Source organism: Nycticebus coucang, chromosome 3 (assembly GCF_027406575.1).
Source record: "Nycticebus coucang isolate mNycCou1 chromosome 3, mNycCou1.pri, whole genome shotgun sequence".
Taxonomy (NCBI): Eukaryota; Metazoa; Chordata; class Mammalia; order Primates; family Lorisidae; genus Nycticebus; species Nycticebus coucang.
In genome coordinates, this window is record NC_069782.1 from 22,285,402 (window position 1) to 22,301,869 (window position 16,468).

At 35.9% G+C, this 16,468-nt stretch overlaps 1 protein-coding gene across 5 annotated transcripts in view; it reads left to right on the forward strand.

Moving 5' to 3' along the window:
- Nucleotides 1-16,468, forward strand: part of ANKS1B (ankyrin repeat and sterile alpha motif domain containing 1B) — a 1,177,049-nt gene that overhangs the window by 168,646 nt on the left and 991,935 nt on the right. For all 5 annotated transcript variants that reach the window (XM_053582560.1, XM_053582555.1, XM_053582557.1 and 2 more), the window contains exon 3: nt 10,614-10,770. In XM_053582560.1, the coding sequence (XP_053438535.1) occupies nt 10,614-10,770 (157 nt within the window). The remainder of the gene's footprint in view (nt 1-10,613; nt 10,771-16,468) is intronic.

The following is a 16,468-nucleotide window of genomic DNA, read 5'->3' on the forward strand; positions in this document are numbered from 1 at the left end:
ATGTTTGAAACTTAATGTTTCATTTTGATTCTTAGTATTAGAACTCCCAAATTACATTTCTTTTGATCCAGTCCCTATTCTATATTATACTATATTATGCCATCAAACTTGGTATTTTTTATTTTGCTGGATTTTTAAAAAAGCTATTCTTCCTTAGAGTAGAAAACACATCCAAATATCTGTATCTTTTAGAGGGAATTATTATTTGTTCTTCTTTGTACTTGGGTCATCAAGAACAAAGACAAGTTAAATTAGTCCAAAGTAATAGCTACCGATGGCTTCTTTGACCATCTTAATTGTGGATTTAGGATAATACCATAGTTCTAAGTTCCAACTGGGAAGATAAACTCTATCAAATCTAATGGGCAGACTACTATGGGCCTGAAGATTTGAACTATATTAGTTTTCTTGTTCTTTCTCAGACTGGCATTGTAAAGACTTCTCAAAATAATATTGTCCTCAAATGATTTGCATTCATATCCTTCCTTGATTTTCAGTAAAGTACTTATCCACTGACTTAACACATGTCTATGACAGCCTAGGAAGTACTAACATATGATTTCCTGTGGTCCCTTACTTAATTTTTGGTTCTTATTAGAAATTTAGAAAGTAAAGATAATTTAAAAAAATCAAATAGTGATCATTAAGATTATCATAAAGAGGTGGAGAATTTGACCAGATACCTTTTTTTATTAATATTAAATCATAGCTGTGTACATTAATGTGATCATGGGGCACCATACACTGGTTTTATAGACCGTTTGACACATTTTCATCACACTGGTTAACATAGCCTCCTGGCATTTTCTTAGTTATTGTGTTAAGACAATTATATTCTACATTTACTAAGTTTCACATGTACCCTTGTAAGATGCACCGCAGGTGCAGATATCTTTTAGTATCTCTTTTATTGTAGTTACTCTAGGATATATGCCATTATATATGAGACAGTTAAGTTCATGAACTCATCTTAGAAAAACTACTACATGCCTCAATCCTGAATGTCACTATGGTCACCTTTGAAATATACTCCTTGAGAAGCTATACACTGATGGCAGCACCTAGCATACCCTTTAAAGCAATTTTGGAACTTTTTTCTGGAATGGCCATCAAAGCCACCATTGTATTACCTTGGTGTCCTGAATGTTATTAAAACATCTTCTTTTCAATATTTCCTTTATCTTTGGATAAAGAAAAATATAATTAAGGGCCAGATCAGGTGAGTAGGGAGGGTATTCTGATATAGTTATTTGTTTGCAGGCTAAAAACTCCCTCACAGACAGTGCTGTGTGAGCTGGTGTTGTGATGCAAGAGCCATGAGTTGTTGGCCAAGATTGTCAGTTAAGATTTTCCTAACTATTGATGTTCACTTCTCATAGTCAATTGATGGTTTTCACGCACAATTTGACAAATTTTTCTGATGTTTTTGTCAGTTCTGCTTGTTACTGGCTGCTCTGACCTCTCTTCATCAATTACACTTTCCCTCCCCTCAGAAAAATATTTAATGTGTTGTACACTGCCATTTTCCTCATGGCATTATCCCCATAAACTTGGAATAACATGTCCCTGATTTCAATTCCGCTCTTGCCACATTTAATAAGAAATTTACGAATGTTTGTTTGTTGCTGTTAATTCAAGCTCTGACATTCTCACCAGGGCACACAAAAACATGCAACCACGATAATGAATGCCACTCAGCAGGACATCGCCACATGTTGGCACAAACACAGATGTGAGACACTGACATATCAAAATCATGAAACCAGACTGAGCAGTTTGTATAGTGCTGCTAATGTCATTAAGGTGGCAGGTTCACAAATTTAATTGTCAGCCTTCATATCTTTGCTTTTGTCCCAAGGTCTTATTTACGTTTTCTTTTTAACACTTCCTAGTAAGATTTTACTCAGTGTCATCCTGTAGATGTTGAAAATAGCAGGAAAATTCTAATCCTGTCTCCCATCTCTGCTAGTTGTGTGACTTTGAGCCATTTGATTAATGTCTCTAAGCCTTAGTTCAATAGACTGAATACATTGGCTGGATATTCTTTATTGTTTCTTACGGTTATAGATTTTATGATATACTGTGTTGGCTATATTTTTGGCTCCATTGTGTACTTTGATGCTATAGTTACGAAAACTGGCTATATAAAGTATATATTTCCTGATTTTGCTTGTTTGATTATCTGTGGACTATAATTACATTTAGAAATCATTTATCCTACCTGATTCTCCTCACCGCCCTCACTTTATAAATATGAACCATGCCCATCTAGATAAGTGAGTGACTTAGTGGCCACTTAGATATTAAAGTAAGGTTGTGCCTAGACCATAAATATTCTAGCTCCAAGTCTCTGCATTACCTCCCCTTTGAGGCAAAATTCTGGCTTTTCTTCATCACCTAGGTCTTTCTGGATCACCTTCCATCATCACCACATAGCATGCTAACATGGAATGCTAATTTTAATATTGTCTTAGAAGATATTTGAAGGGGAAAAAGAAAGTCACATAATATATCTCAGACCAGAGAAGAATGGCATTTCTTTGCTTTTGCTATTTTCACTTAGCATAAGCAATTCATAGTGATTGCACAGTATTCTTTCCAAGCAAGCCTTAGCAGTCAGCACAGAAGTGGTTCATTTCAGTGTTTGTTGCTGCCGTTGTTACATCCATCTGCTCCAGATTGTTTCCATGAACGTGATGATTTCTAGGCTAAAGTTTACGGAATTGCAGGGGTGTAATTAATGGTACAGAATTGTGTCGTTTGTTTATTCTTTTGCTTCAAGCACAGGCTTTCCCAATACCCCCATATAAGCTGTTTCTTCTTATTTTGTGAGTTTCATTGGAAACCCTTGTTTATTATTGCTAATTAATCCACAGCACAGCCTCATTTTGTACCTGAAATGCACTATTTCATATCGAACAACTCATCTTCAGTTAGCCACATCAGGACACAACGGATGATATACTCTATTGGCGATTTCCTGGGTCATTTGTAATTATAGATTAGAAGAATATTACTTTCCAGTGGTAGGAAAAAATATGGTTACTAAGACAAAATCTACTAGTAACTGTTAGACATTATTTCAATAGATAGGATAGAGACTTACCTATTTCTTTCTCTCTTTTTCATTTAAAAGTATGGAGGATTCATCGTCCCGTGTATTTCTACTGCAAGTTTGGATCCCTTAATTCTTTTCTTGACTAGCGGCCGGCCGGCCAACCTAGCTGCCTGCCTGCCTTTCTTCTCGCCTGTCATCTCCCATCCCTTTCCCTCTCCTTCTTTTTCTTTTTCCCTTTCTTCCTCTTTCCTTTATGACTTTGCCTTTTTCTTGGCTTTTTCCTTTTCTTTTCCTCTTCGTTTTTAAATAATAATCTTATCTTTTCTTATGAAGTTATACTAAATCTATATATTCATATTTCACTTCAGCTCTTCTTTTCTACTTCAATTGCACCTTACCTTATTTTTTTTCTTGTTAAGTACCATAGTATTAAACTACCTTGGACATATATTCTGATGCTCAGATGCTGTTTTGAAAAATGTCAGCTAGTTGTTATTGTACCTTTGAAATATGTATATTCTTTGATAGGTGTGGGGTTGCAATGTTTTGTATTCTTGCTTCTAACTATTTAGTGCTTGCTAGACCTCATTTTCTGTAATACAAATCATATATCCAATTGGATCTAGAATCCAGGTAGGAAGCTCTCTGTATTTTTTATTTGCTCTTTCTTAGATTTTCTAATGAAAGAGAGGTACCTCTAAAAATTCTATATTCTGGTCCCTGGAGTATTTGAATAACTACAAACATCTTTGATTACTTCTTCCCTGGAAACTTTAGTTAGCACATGGAATTTGTTGTTCTGTAGTCTTTTGACCATGTCGAATATATCTGCAACTTTATTTCCATTAAAGAGAAATAAGAGCTTCCAGATAATCTGGAATTAAAAGGGCCTGATTGGATTTGAGAGTTTCATTAGTTTGTTAATTTTGCATCCACAGGAAGATGGTTTGCATTTATTTTGAAGCTCTTTGGGCTCTATCAAAAAGTAAGAGAGGATGGAACAAAATCGTATCTTTGGTTGTGATTTAATTATAGTGAATCTTGCTTTTGAGGCAAAGAAATTTTAATGTTGAATCTTCCCAATTAATTTTGCTAGGAACTTCTTGGAAGACATTTCATATTAGCATGAAGTACACACAGGCCTGGTGCAGTGGCTCATGCCTATAATCTCAGCACTTGGAGAAGCCAAGTCAGGAGAGTCGCTTGAGTCCAGAGTTTGAGACCAGCTTGGGCAACACAGTGAGACCCTGACTCTATTAAAAAATAAAATAAAATAGCCAGGCAATATGGTGGTATATGCCTATAGTTCCAACTGTGTAAGAGTCTGAGGCAGGAGGGTCACTTTAGCCTAGGAATTACAAGCTTCCGTGAGTTGTCATTATGCTACTATATTCCAGCCTGTGCAACAGACCAAGACCTTATCACTTAAAGAAAAAAAAAATTGTGAATTAAATAATATGGTAGCAAAATCAATACTTTCAGAATTTTTATTTTTACCTGTACTTGCATGTATTGGCTTTAAGATACAAATATGATAACAATTTAAATTGGATTATTATTAAATTTAACTTGATATAAAATTAATTTTTTTCTGTGATTCCATTTACTTTAGGATTTTAGGGTATTTCTTATTTTTCAAATGCTGCATATTAATAAAGATTACTACTTTATATTTAAGGTATAGGGATTATTTTGCTGCTTGCTATTCTACAGTTGTCTATCAGCAATATAACTTAATATTCCATGCTATGTAACCAAGCAGAGTTAACATGTTCATTCATTGATACCTCTGAATAAGATATAAGACCCAACTTAAGTAAAAGTGAAAAATAATACTGTGCAGAAGCTTTTTAGCTTGATATAATCTCACTTGCCTATATTTGGTTTTGTTATCTATGCCTGTGGGGTCTTCACAAAAAGTCTTTGCTGCAAGGGGGCTGCAAGTGTCCTAAGGTGACTCCCTAATGCTTTCTTCCAGTAGTTTCATAGTTTTAGGTCTTCGATATAAGTCTTTTAATCCATTTTGATTTGATTTTTATATTTGGTGAGAGATAGGAGTCTAACTTTATTTTTCTAAATAGGATTATCTAGTTTCCCCAACTTCGACAAAGTGAAAGACAAGCTGAAGAATGGAAAAAAGTGTTTGAGAACTATCCATCCAACAAGGGATTAAATATCAGAAGTCTAAGGAACTCAAAGAATTCAATAGTGAAAAAACATTGATCCAATTAAACAACAGGGAAAAGTCTAAATAGGCATTTCTCAACAGGAGACTTAGAAATGGCCAAAAAGTAAGTGAACAAATACTCAACAGATCATCAGAGAAATGTAAATTGAAACCACAATGGGATATCGTCTTGCCTCAGTTAAAATGGCTTTTATAAAAAAGACAAAAACAATGTATACTAGAGATTGTGCAGAGAAAGGGGGCTGCAAACTAGTACAGCCACTATGAAGGACAGTATGAAGATTCTCAAAAATCTAAAAATAAAATTGCCATATGGTTCAGCAATCCGGTGCTCATTATATATCCAAAAGAAAGATATATCTGCACTCCCTTGTTTATTGCAATAGCCGAGATATGGATCAACCAAACTATCCATCAATGAACGGACAGATAACAAATATGGTGCATATATATAATGGACTATTATCCAGCCATACAAAGAAGGAAATCCTGTCATTTTCAAACCTAGATGGAACTGGAGGAGGTCATGTTAAGTGAAATAAGCCAGGCACAGAAAGAAAAAAATATTGCATGTTCTCACGCACGTATGTAGGAGATTAAAAAAGTGAATCTCATGGAGACAGAGAGTTGACTGATGGTTCCCAGAGGCCAGGAAGGGAAAAGTTTGGGGAGGGGATGAAGGAAGGTTGGTTAATGGCTACAAACACAAACAGAAAGAATAAGATCTACTGTTTGAAGTACAATAGGGTGACTGTAAGCAATAATGTGTAGTTTGAAATTGCTAGAAGAGGGCAGTGCCTGTAGCTCAAAGGGGTAGGGCGTTGGCCCCATAGACCAGAGGTGGTGGGTTCAAACCCAGCCTTGGCCAAAAACTGCAAAAAAAAAAAAAAAAAGAAAGAAAGAAATAGCTGGAAGAGAGGAATTGGAGTGCTCCCAACATAAAGGAAAGTTCAATGTTTAAGGTGGTGATAGACCAGTTACCCTGATTTGGTCATTGCACATTATACGCATGTATCAAAATACCACATAATCCCCAAATGTGTACAACTTGTTTATATAACAATAACAACGACAACAATAATAATGAGTTGATATTATTCTAGTATTAACTACTCCTCTAAATAAATACTATAGAAAGTACTTGAAATGTAATTTGGTCTTAAGAAGCCTGGATGAAAATGGCCTGTTTATCTCATATTACTTATGATATACATGGATATATATTGTTTGATATCATTACTTAATGACAATCTGTCAATTAATATTTTATTCCTTTTTTTTTCAGACACAGTCTCACTTTGTCACCCTCAGTAGAGTGCTATAGCATCATAGCTCACAGTAACCTCAAACTCTGGGGCTTAAGCAATTCTCTAGAGATGAGGGTCTCACTCTTGCTCAGGCTGGTCTCAAACTCCTGAGCTCAAGCAGTCCACCTGCCTTGGCCTCCCAGAGTCCTAGGATTACAGGTGTGAGCTACCGCGCCCAGCAATTAATACTTTATTCTATGTATGATTCAGTAAAACTGACAGGCAGTTATTTGATCAGAAATGTAACCTTATATTTTACAAATATGTTTTAACTTTAGAAATCTGAGCTCATCCAGTTCATTAGCTGATATCTCTGAGTAAGTTGTAAAGCTCAATTTAAATAAAAACTATAACAACAAATTTAAATTAAACAATAAACACATTTAATAAATTATTTCCTAAAATACATAGATATATTTTAAAACTCAAAAATAATATTTATTAGGATCTTAGTGTGTACCAAAGCAATTTTACAAACACATAGGTTATTCTTTTCTGATTTAGATATTAGATCATGATAATATTCCACAATGCAAAAATGATAGGTAGCCAATTTTTAACATAGGTAATTTTTGCACCATATTGTAAATCTTCCTGATAAATAAAGAATATTGAAATATATATTACGTTGTTACTAGAAAACATTAATAAAATTTAAACCAAGGAGGTCAGACATGGTAGTGTATTATGCCTCTAATTCTAGCACTCTGGGAGGCCAAGGCAGTTGGATTGCTTAAGCTCAGGAGTTTGAGAACACCCACAGCAAGAGCAAGACCCTATCTGTACTAAAAAAAAATTCACTTTGGAGTGATGGTGTACCTCAGTAGTCCCAGCTACTCGGGAGGTTGAGGCAAGAGGATTGCTTGAGCCCAAAAGTTTGAGGTTGCTGTGAACTGTGACACCAGGACCCTTTACCCAGGGAGACAGAGTGAGAAACTGGTCCCAGAAATCAATCAATCAATCAATCAATAAATTGAGCTAAAGAACAAGTAAAATTCTGAATTTTTTGAGAGAGTAAAAGGAAATAAAGTTGATAATCCCATCTATCTTTCTTTCCTCTTTATCCTTTGAAAATACTTTGTAAGAAGTTTCAGAAAATTTTTTTTTATTCATTTTGGCATTGGGAAATGGAGTTTCTCTTTCTTTTCATGATTGTATTTGATGTTAATTTGGGAAATCTATTTTGTAGTGGGTTAAATTCTAATTTTTACATCCAGATATTTAGTTTGACCAGCTTCTTTTAGTATTATTTTACTTCTTAAGTGCTTGAAATATTTCAGTTACAAAAAATCCCACTGAAATTGTTTAACATTCTAACAGCCTTCCTTGAGCATAACTCTTGACTGTATATCACTTTACAATCATATCTGATTATCATTTGACTCACCCCGTAACTTTTTGAGATTGGCAGCAAGATGTAATCTCTAAATTCTATTTTAACAATGTTTATTAGACAGGCAGAACTTACTTGATTTGCTCCAGGGAACCAAGTTAGTAAGTAGGGGAGAGTTGGGATTTTAGACCAGATCTTCTGGTTCTGAGCTGCTTTTGTTATTCATAGGTATCAGTTCTTTATTACAGTAATTGAAGTTATTTATTTATATCATAATGGAAGACCCTGCATGATAATTCTTATTTTTTACTTTTATTTTTTAAATTAAACTGATGTGGTTGGAAACGTGACAACTTTTGCATGACAGAGAGATGGGGAGAAGCGTGTGAACTGGAAAACCTTTACATTTTCCTCTGATTTTCAGATTCTCTTTTCCAAAGGTGATTTCCTATAGGCATTTTCACCTTGACAGGACTTTATTTTTACTCAAGGCGAGTATTAACCCTGGAATGGTGCTTTACTATTTTTTTTTTTCATTTTTTGGCTAGGGCTGGGTTTGAACCTGCCACCTCTGGCATATGGGGCCGGTGCCCTACTCCTTTGAGCCACAGGCGCCGCCCAGTGCTTTACTGTTTATTGAGCACCTTTTCTGTGGTCTCCTTTAATGCTCTTGCAGTCTTGAGTGGGAGACATTATTATTACAGCATCTCCTAAGTTAAAGAAAAAGAAAATGAGACTACGTACAGTCATGTGTCACTTAATGATGGGACACGTTCTGAGAAATGTGTTATCAGGCAGTTTTGTCCTTGTGAACATCAGGGGGCACACTCAGCCAGACCTAGATGACACCTGAGCTATCCAGTCCAGACTGTTGCTCCTGGGCTGCAGACCTGCAGAGCATGTCCTGTGCTGAATACAGCAGGCAGTGCTAACACATGGAAAGTAGGTGTATTTGTGTCTAAACTTGTCTAAACACAGACAAGGTGCAATAAATACACGACTCTTTGGCGACCCCCGTGGTATGTGCCTGCAGTTCACTGCTGGTCACTTGCTGAATGACTGTAATTTCTTCTTAGGCGCAGCATCAGATCCTGTGTAGCACTGGTGTTTAAAAAGAAGTTGGGGCAAGACATGATTGCAAGAGGGAATTTACCTAACAATTGCAATCAGTGTAACCTGGCTTATTGTACCCTCAATGAATCCCCAACAATAAAAAAAAAAAAAAAGAAAAGAAAAAAGAGAAAGAAGTTTTGATGTAAGATTTCTTTCATAATTTCTCAGAAATTTTGTCATTAGAACATTTAGGATTCCTTGGAACTTTCCAAATATTTGCACAACATACTCTCCATTCTTTTTTTTTTTTTTTTGCAGTTTTGGCCGGGGCTGGGCTTGAACCCACCACCCCCGGTATATGGGGCCCGTGCCCTACTCCCTGAGCCACAGGCACTGCCCATACTCTCCATTCTTTCATCATGAATTTATACATTTAGCAGCTAAGTCCAATGTTGTGAGTTCTGCCATTTACTCTGATTTTACATTGTATCCCGTCTGTCTGTCTTGTGAGCTATACGAGTCCTATCCTTGCTTCTGTTCAAACTTATTCTAACTTTACTCATTTGTTACTTGGGTTTAGAGTCTGATTTTATGACATACTTTAATTTAGATCTTTCTCTTTCACTCTCTTCCCTGGTGATTTGTTGTATATAAGAAACAACTTTATTACATATTGTAATTATAAATGTATGTATATATTTATATGTCTGTTGAACATTTCAGTTAATGAGTGAGCAAATAGAATTTGCTTTTTAAATGCATCCAAATGCAAATAAACCTTTTATTTAGAATTACTGTTTTTGATTATTCTTTACAAAGATGTATACTCATAATTAACAATTCCTTCTGAGGTTGAGCATCTTGACTCTGAAAATATGGTGGGGATTAAGTACAAAATCCTGTGGGTAGGATATATTGAGTACATGTTAAAATTACAAATCAGTAGTGAAACTTGTCTCTTAAATGAATTTCCTCCTTGAAATCAGTTCTTAGACTTAGATGAAAGATGACAGAATATGAAAAAGTGAACAAGACACATTCAAAGTATGTTGTGTGTCATGTTGTGTGACGGAAAATGATTCAACTGTTTTCTTTTTTAACCCCGAGCTAATACAACAGCTGGCTTGTCAGGGTCCCTTACAGAGTCTCTTTCTCTTTTATATTCATCTTTAATCTCTTAACCCAGTTCTTGATAGGAGTGATGTATAAATTCCCTACATGTCTCTTCGGTATTATGATAGCCTTTTTTTCCTTTCTTTCTTTTTCAAATAGGCAGTTTGCTTGTAACTTTTAAGCTAACTCTGAGATGTGAGCTATTTGGAAAGACCTCTTTTTTTTTTTAAAGAATGAGAGAGGAGATCTTTTTATTTATTTTACTTAAGTCATTCAGTTAATGCGATAGGGTAAATTTTGTCCAAATTAATTGTATGAAGTAGTTATGAGTTAATGCTCTATCTGGGGTGGTTAGGGGAGGTTGTTTTCCAGGTAAGTAAAATCGCCAAATATTGAGCAGGCAAACTTTTAAACCCAGTTTTATGTTTTGGTATCTTGAATGCTTACTCTAAACTGCTGACCAGCATCTAATCTTCTGACATAATTGTCTATTGAGTAAAATGTGTTGTTCAGCATATTTTCTTTTCTGTTGCATTCTTTTTCTTTTTCTTTCCTTCTTAGGGACATAGTTCTCAAACTACTTCAATATGAGGCGTCCACAAATGTAGCCGACAACAAAGGTTATTTTCCTATCCATCTGGCCGCCTGGAAAGGAGATGTGGAAATCGTGAAGATCCTGATTCATCATGGACCATCACATTCCAGAGTCAACGAACAGGTGCACTTATCAAATGTTTGCTCATGCTGTAATTTTTCTAGAGTTTTGCAAAGGCAAAGCCACATCGCAAATTTGATTATTCTTATCTTTACCTTGCCAAAGGACCTTTCCACTGCTGAATTTGCTCAAGAAGAAATTTGAAAACTTCTTTGGCCTTTGGATGTACACGAGCACTAAGTTAGGCATTTGTAAAGATATTTTCTTATGGGGAAAAGTCCACATAAAGGAAGTCTTTGTAATATTTCTGCCTGTCTTATATAGTCATCCATTTTCTAGCTGTTGAATATTTAAAGACAGAACACAATTTGCATTTGTAATGAGAATTAGAGTGTTTCTTAATATAATTTTAAATGCTAAAGTGATGATAGTTATTGTTTGCAGAGTGCTTTACCATTTCCAGAGCACTTTCATAGTTAAGTACCCTATTGTGAATCAAAATGCAAAATACAGTGTATCCAGTTGCTAGTGACAATTAACAATTTTCTATATAACTATAAACACCTCCCTCCTAAGTAAGTTGAGTAAACACAGCAGCACCATGATGTCAACAGATAAAGTATTTGTGAGCACACAATATCTGTATTACATGTAACAGACATTTTTAAGAAGGAATGCCATTCTCAATATTCTAAACAGATAAGAGCACAGATTCTAGAAAGTAAAATGTGGTCCCCTAATACAGTATAATAACAAACATCTTGAGCTCTGCATGCCCCCTACTGTTCCCATTTTGTAAAACTGTATTTGAAAACCAGCATGCAGTCCAGCAATTGAATTACAACCATGGCATTAAGCTCCAGGCTGGCAGTTATCCAATATCAATGCAAGTAGGTGACTCTGGGGCAAGCACATCTAATAAAGTACAGTTAGCATATTGCTCAAATGGACACAATCTTTGCAGCCTTTCGTCTGAAATTCAGATTAAAAAATAAAAAGTAAGAACATTTTCCCTGGCAAAAAGAAGAAAAATACGTTTTTTCCCCCCCCATGAAAATGAAATTGTTGAAAGTTCTAATCAGAAAAAACATTTTGGAAAAGTATCTTATTAAAATTTAGCGCAATAAAAATTTCTTTATTTATAGGCTACAAAAATGCAGAATTTCTAAAAAGAGAATACATACTATTCTTATAAAAAATGACAGATAATGGCTATCTTTATCATCGTATCATGATAAAAGGAAATTTATGGAACTGCTCTTCCTCTGAAAACCAGAAGTTAGATCTTTTAGGGGGTGGGCCATCTGGTGGTTATTCTTAAAATTGTCTGAATGCTGCAAAGCAAGCCTGAAATTATAGACTGGAAAAACAATGCAAGGTTAAACAAGAGGATGTTAGTTTTTACGAATAAGATATTTTACATGACATGAAAATAAGAAAAAAACATGTAGCATTTATATTTGAAAGTTGAAATTTTTAAATGACTTGTAAGTGTAGTGGTATGTTTTAAAGAAATACTTGTTTTTGGTAGTATCAAACACATCAATTAAATTATAAAAAATGTCCTTTTAAGAAAACTGGAAGTCCAAGTATTTTGTTCACATCTATTTCTTTGTGTTGTGGCAACAAGTTAATAGTATCTTATGATTTTCAATACCATACTTTCAGTATCCTGTTTTTTTTTTTTTTTGTTACCTTTATATTTCTTTAGTGCTAACATGGTTTTTCCCTTCTATGCCATTTCTCTTAAAAGTTTTTGATGTGGGAATTTTATTTTTATAAGAAACTTAATTTTTGCCTGCCTGCCTTCCTCCCTCCCTCTCTCCTTCCTTCCGTCCTTTTTCATTCTTCTTTTTTTTTCCTTCTGAATGGGACAGAAATATTCTAGCTAAATATATACCTTTGTGCATTTAAATAATAGAAGGAAAAAATGAAAATGGTAACTAACATGTACTTGAGACATAAGATAAGCCAGGCACTATTGTTAAGTACTTTGATTTATAAAAGGTTATTTAATTCTTACAATAGTCTTATGAAGTGATATTATCCCTCCTATTTCATAGAGGAGAGATCCAGCTCACTAAAGCAAACAAACAAAAAAAGAACTTGTCTAAGGCCACAGGTTACTGAGTGACTGAAACAGACACAGACTTGGACTCAGGTCTTTGTGATGCCAGAGAACTCCACGGTGGCACATGGACATTGCGATCCAGCTTCCTCCCCCTTAATAGATATTTTCTTATGTGCCAGACATTGCACATAGCACCTCATCTACCCTGTTTCCCTGAAAATAAGACATCCTCCGAAAATAAGACCTACTTACAGGAAAGATAAGACGTTCCCTGAAAATAAGACCTAGCGCATCTTTGGGAGCACACCTTAAAATAAGACACTGTCTTATTTTCGGGGAAACAGGGTAGATTATCTTACTAAGTCCTATGGCAGCCCGATGAGGTGGATATTAATTATCTCTCCTACTTTATATGTGGGGACACAGCCTAGGAGAGATTGATTAACTTGACCATAATATGTGCGTATTAAAACGTGTGTGATGTTGAACTTGTACGTCACAGTTAGTGCTTCATTCTGATTTCTGGGTCTTTGGTTTCTAATGCAGGTTTCTTCAAAAATAATTCTATTTTATATTTTAATATTTAAAATTTACAAAGCATTTTCATACGTTTTTCTCTTTTGCTTTATAAACGACTCTGTAAGATTTATCAGGAAGGCAATGTTCTCATCTTCACAGATAATCTTGGAGAGATCAAGTAATTTGCTATTGTTAACAGCAGCATGTTAGCACTCTTCCCTAGGACTTGTTCACCATGCTATGCTGCCCTAGAATTAGCATTTAATTGAGGGTGACAATAATTTTGAAAAACAAAGTGTACCTTGATTATGGGGTTTATAATTGCCACATCCTTCCTATCTTTTGTCAACGGATTCATTATTTTCTTTATTCCGATGTTATGTATGTTTTAAATGTTTCTCTGTACATTTATCCCCCCACTTTTATGCACTCTTCCTCTTTTTCTGCTTTGTTTTAATTTCTGAGCAAAAACAAGAGGAGCCTTATCCCAAATATACATTCATCAGAACTCAAACCCAGCTCTTGTTAGATGTTTTACCTTGAATCAAGATCTTTTGGTTCATAACTTTTGTCAGCCTGTTTTCTTTTGCCATCCATTATTTTGAAAGTGACCTATTTTTTTTTAAAAGAAAACACTCATTTGGTAAAAAGAAGGAATTCAGAATCTTTTAAGAATTTTCTGTGTAGACATGAATAGCAAATATTCAATTTTTTTTTCTTGTTTTTGACCAGGGCTGGGTTTGAACTCGCCACCTCTGGCATATGGGGCTGGCGCCCTACTCCTTGAGCCACAGGAGCCACCCTGAATAGCAAATATTAATCAGTACCTCATCACAGCATATTTATTTCAAATTAGATGTTTCATGTTTTTTTAGACCACTGGTGGGTGTGGGTACAAGTAGATGACCTTGGCTTTGTAAAGGTGCCACAGTTGTGGTCTCCACTCATGTGATAGTCCAAGTAGGTGTTGATCATGGATAAAATCTGTGAATATTTTGTCCTGAGCCAGTCTTGAAATAATTTCTCTTGAGATCTTAGCCATGCTAATTGGTGTTATTAGAAACATTTTCAGGTTTGTTCTTATAATTTCCTAGGTGAAGGGTTCTGGAAAAGTGGAGAGGCCTTTAAAGAATCATTATTTCCTGAGTGGCCTTTCCCTTTTCTCAAAGAGGTGTTGTATTTTGAAAAATGAGATTGAATCTTTTTCACCCACAGGAGAATTTGGGGTGGTCAGGAGACATAGTTCTATACTGTGTTTTCATGGCATGAAGTAATAAGATTGGCTTTTCATTAGGCTTCTGAAACTTAGCCAGATAAGAAAATGAAGGAGTCTAAAGCTATATGTAATCAGTCTTTATGAGGAAGTAATAGTAACACACTCAAGCCAAGTATTAGAAATGATGGAAGTGCACCAGTGAGGGGAGAAACAACACCCACAGTTGGAGTCCCATCTGCCAGATCTTAAATTCTCCTGACTGTCTTCAAAGAGTGGGTTCCCCCTCTGGCTGTGACCTTCAAATGCCCTTCTTGACACATATTTGAAAAATAAAAATCCATTTTTATTTTCCCCCTTGTCACTCTTCTTTTTCAAGTTCCTGAGTCTTCTCTCTAAACCCCAGACTTAGCCGCATTTTTCTGTTGTCCATAGTGAGCTCGAGTTACTTTCTGGACCATTACTTTCTTGATTTGTTTGTGTTTCAGCTCCCTTTGTCCTTGAGTTTTGGTCAGAACAGCGGTCTAACCATCTACTTCCTATTCTGACCCAGTTGGTATTTTTCTGAGCAGAATCTCTTTGCTTTTGGATCACTATTTCCAGCTCCTCTTCATTGACAGCACAGCAGACATAGACTGCAGAATGGTACAGTGGAAAAAGCACGGGTTTGGGATTTTGACAGGTGTATGGGTTACAAAAGATCCTGACTCTGCCTAGGTACAAAATGTAACCTCTTTGTATTTTAGTTTTCTTGACTATGAAGTGGAAATAATAATATCAATCTTGTTGGATTGTTTTAAGCATTAAATGTGAATATGTGTGTGTGCGCATATATATTTGGCAACAATTGGATGGAACTGGAGACCATTATCCTAAGTGAAGTATCTAAAGAATGGAAAAACAACCACAAGTACTCACTATTAAATTAGAACCCACTGATGAGCACACACGTGCACAGAGGTAAAACTCAGTGGAAATCAAGCAGGTGGGGAAGTGGAAAGGTGGATGGGTAACAATACTGTTTCGGTCACCGACACCCTTAGAGCCCCAACTCAAGCATTACAAAAGTGATCCCTGGGACGGCGCCTGTGGCTCAGTCGGTAAGGCGCCGGCCCCATATACCGAGGGTGGCGGGTTCAAACCCAGCCCCGGCCAAACTGCAACCAAAAAATAGCCGGGCATTGTGGCAAGCGCCTGTGGTCCCAGCTACTCGGGAGGCTGAGGCAAGAGAATCGCTTAAGCCCAGGAGTTGGAGGTTGCTGTGAGCTGTGTGAGGCCACGGCACTCTACCGAGGACCATAAAGTGAGACTCTGTCTCTACAAAAAAAAAAAAAAAAGTGATCCCTGTAACTGAAAATATTTGTACCCCCTTAATTTTCTTGAAATTAAGAAAAAAAGATGAAGATTAACAGAAATGGTAACTACAAAAAAAAAAGTTTCAGAAACTTAGGAATAGAAGTAGTAATAGTTGTTTTTGTGAGAGGTGATGTGGGTGATGGTTAAGAGCACTGACTTGGGGTCTAGGCTGCGTAGGTTCAAATCCTGGCTCCACCACTAACTGGCTGTATAATTCAAGGGAAGTTATGAAACTACTGAGTGCCTCAGTTTCCTCATCTGTAGAATGGGGATTAATGATAGTAACGGTATCTCTTTCATAATGAGAATCACATGAGTAAAGATATGAAATGCAACCGTGTCTGGTGCATACTGTTAACTATGATGATGCCTCTGATGATGGCAGCTGCTCTTTCTCTTTCTCTCTAGAACCCTCACTTAGGATTATTGCAGTTGCTAAAATTTCTTGTTTACATTTCTCTTGACTGACCCTTTCATCTCCTGACAGCCTCAAACCCCATCTACCTATATTGTCTTCCCAGATGGTCTGAATAGCCCATCTGCCTTGCAACAGGGTTCGATTTTCTGTATCTTAAGTTTTTCTGGGAAAATCTCTGACTTTT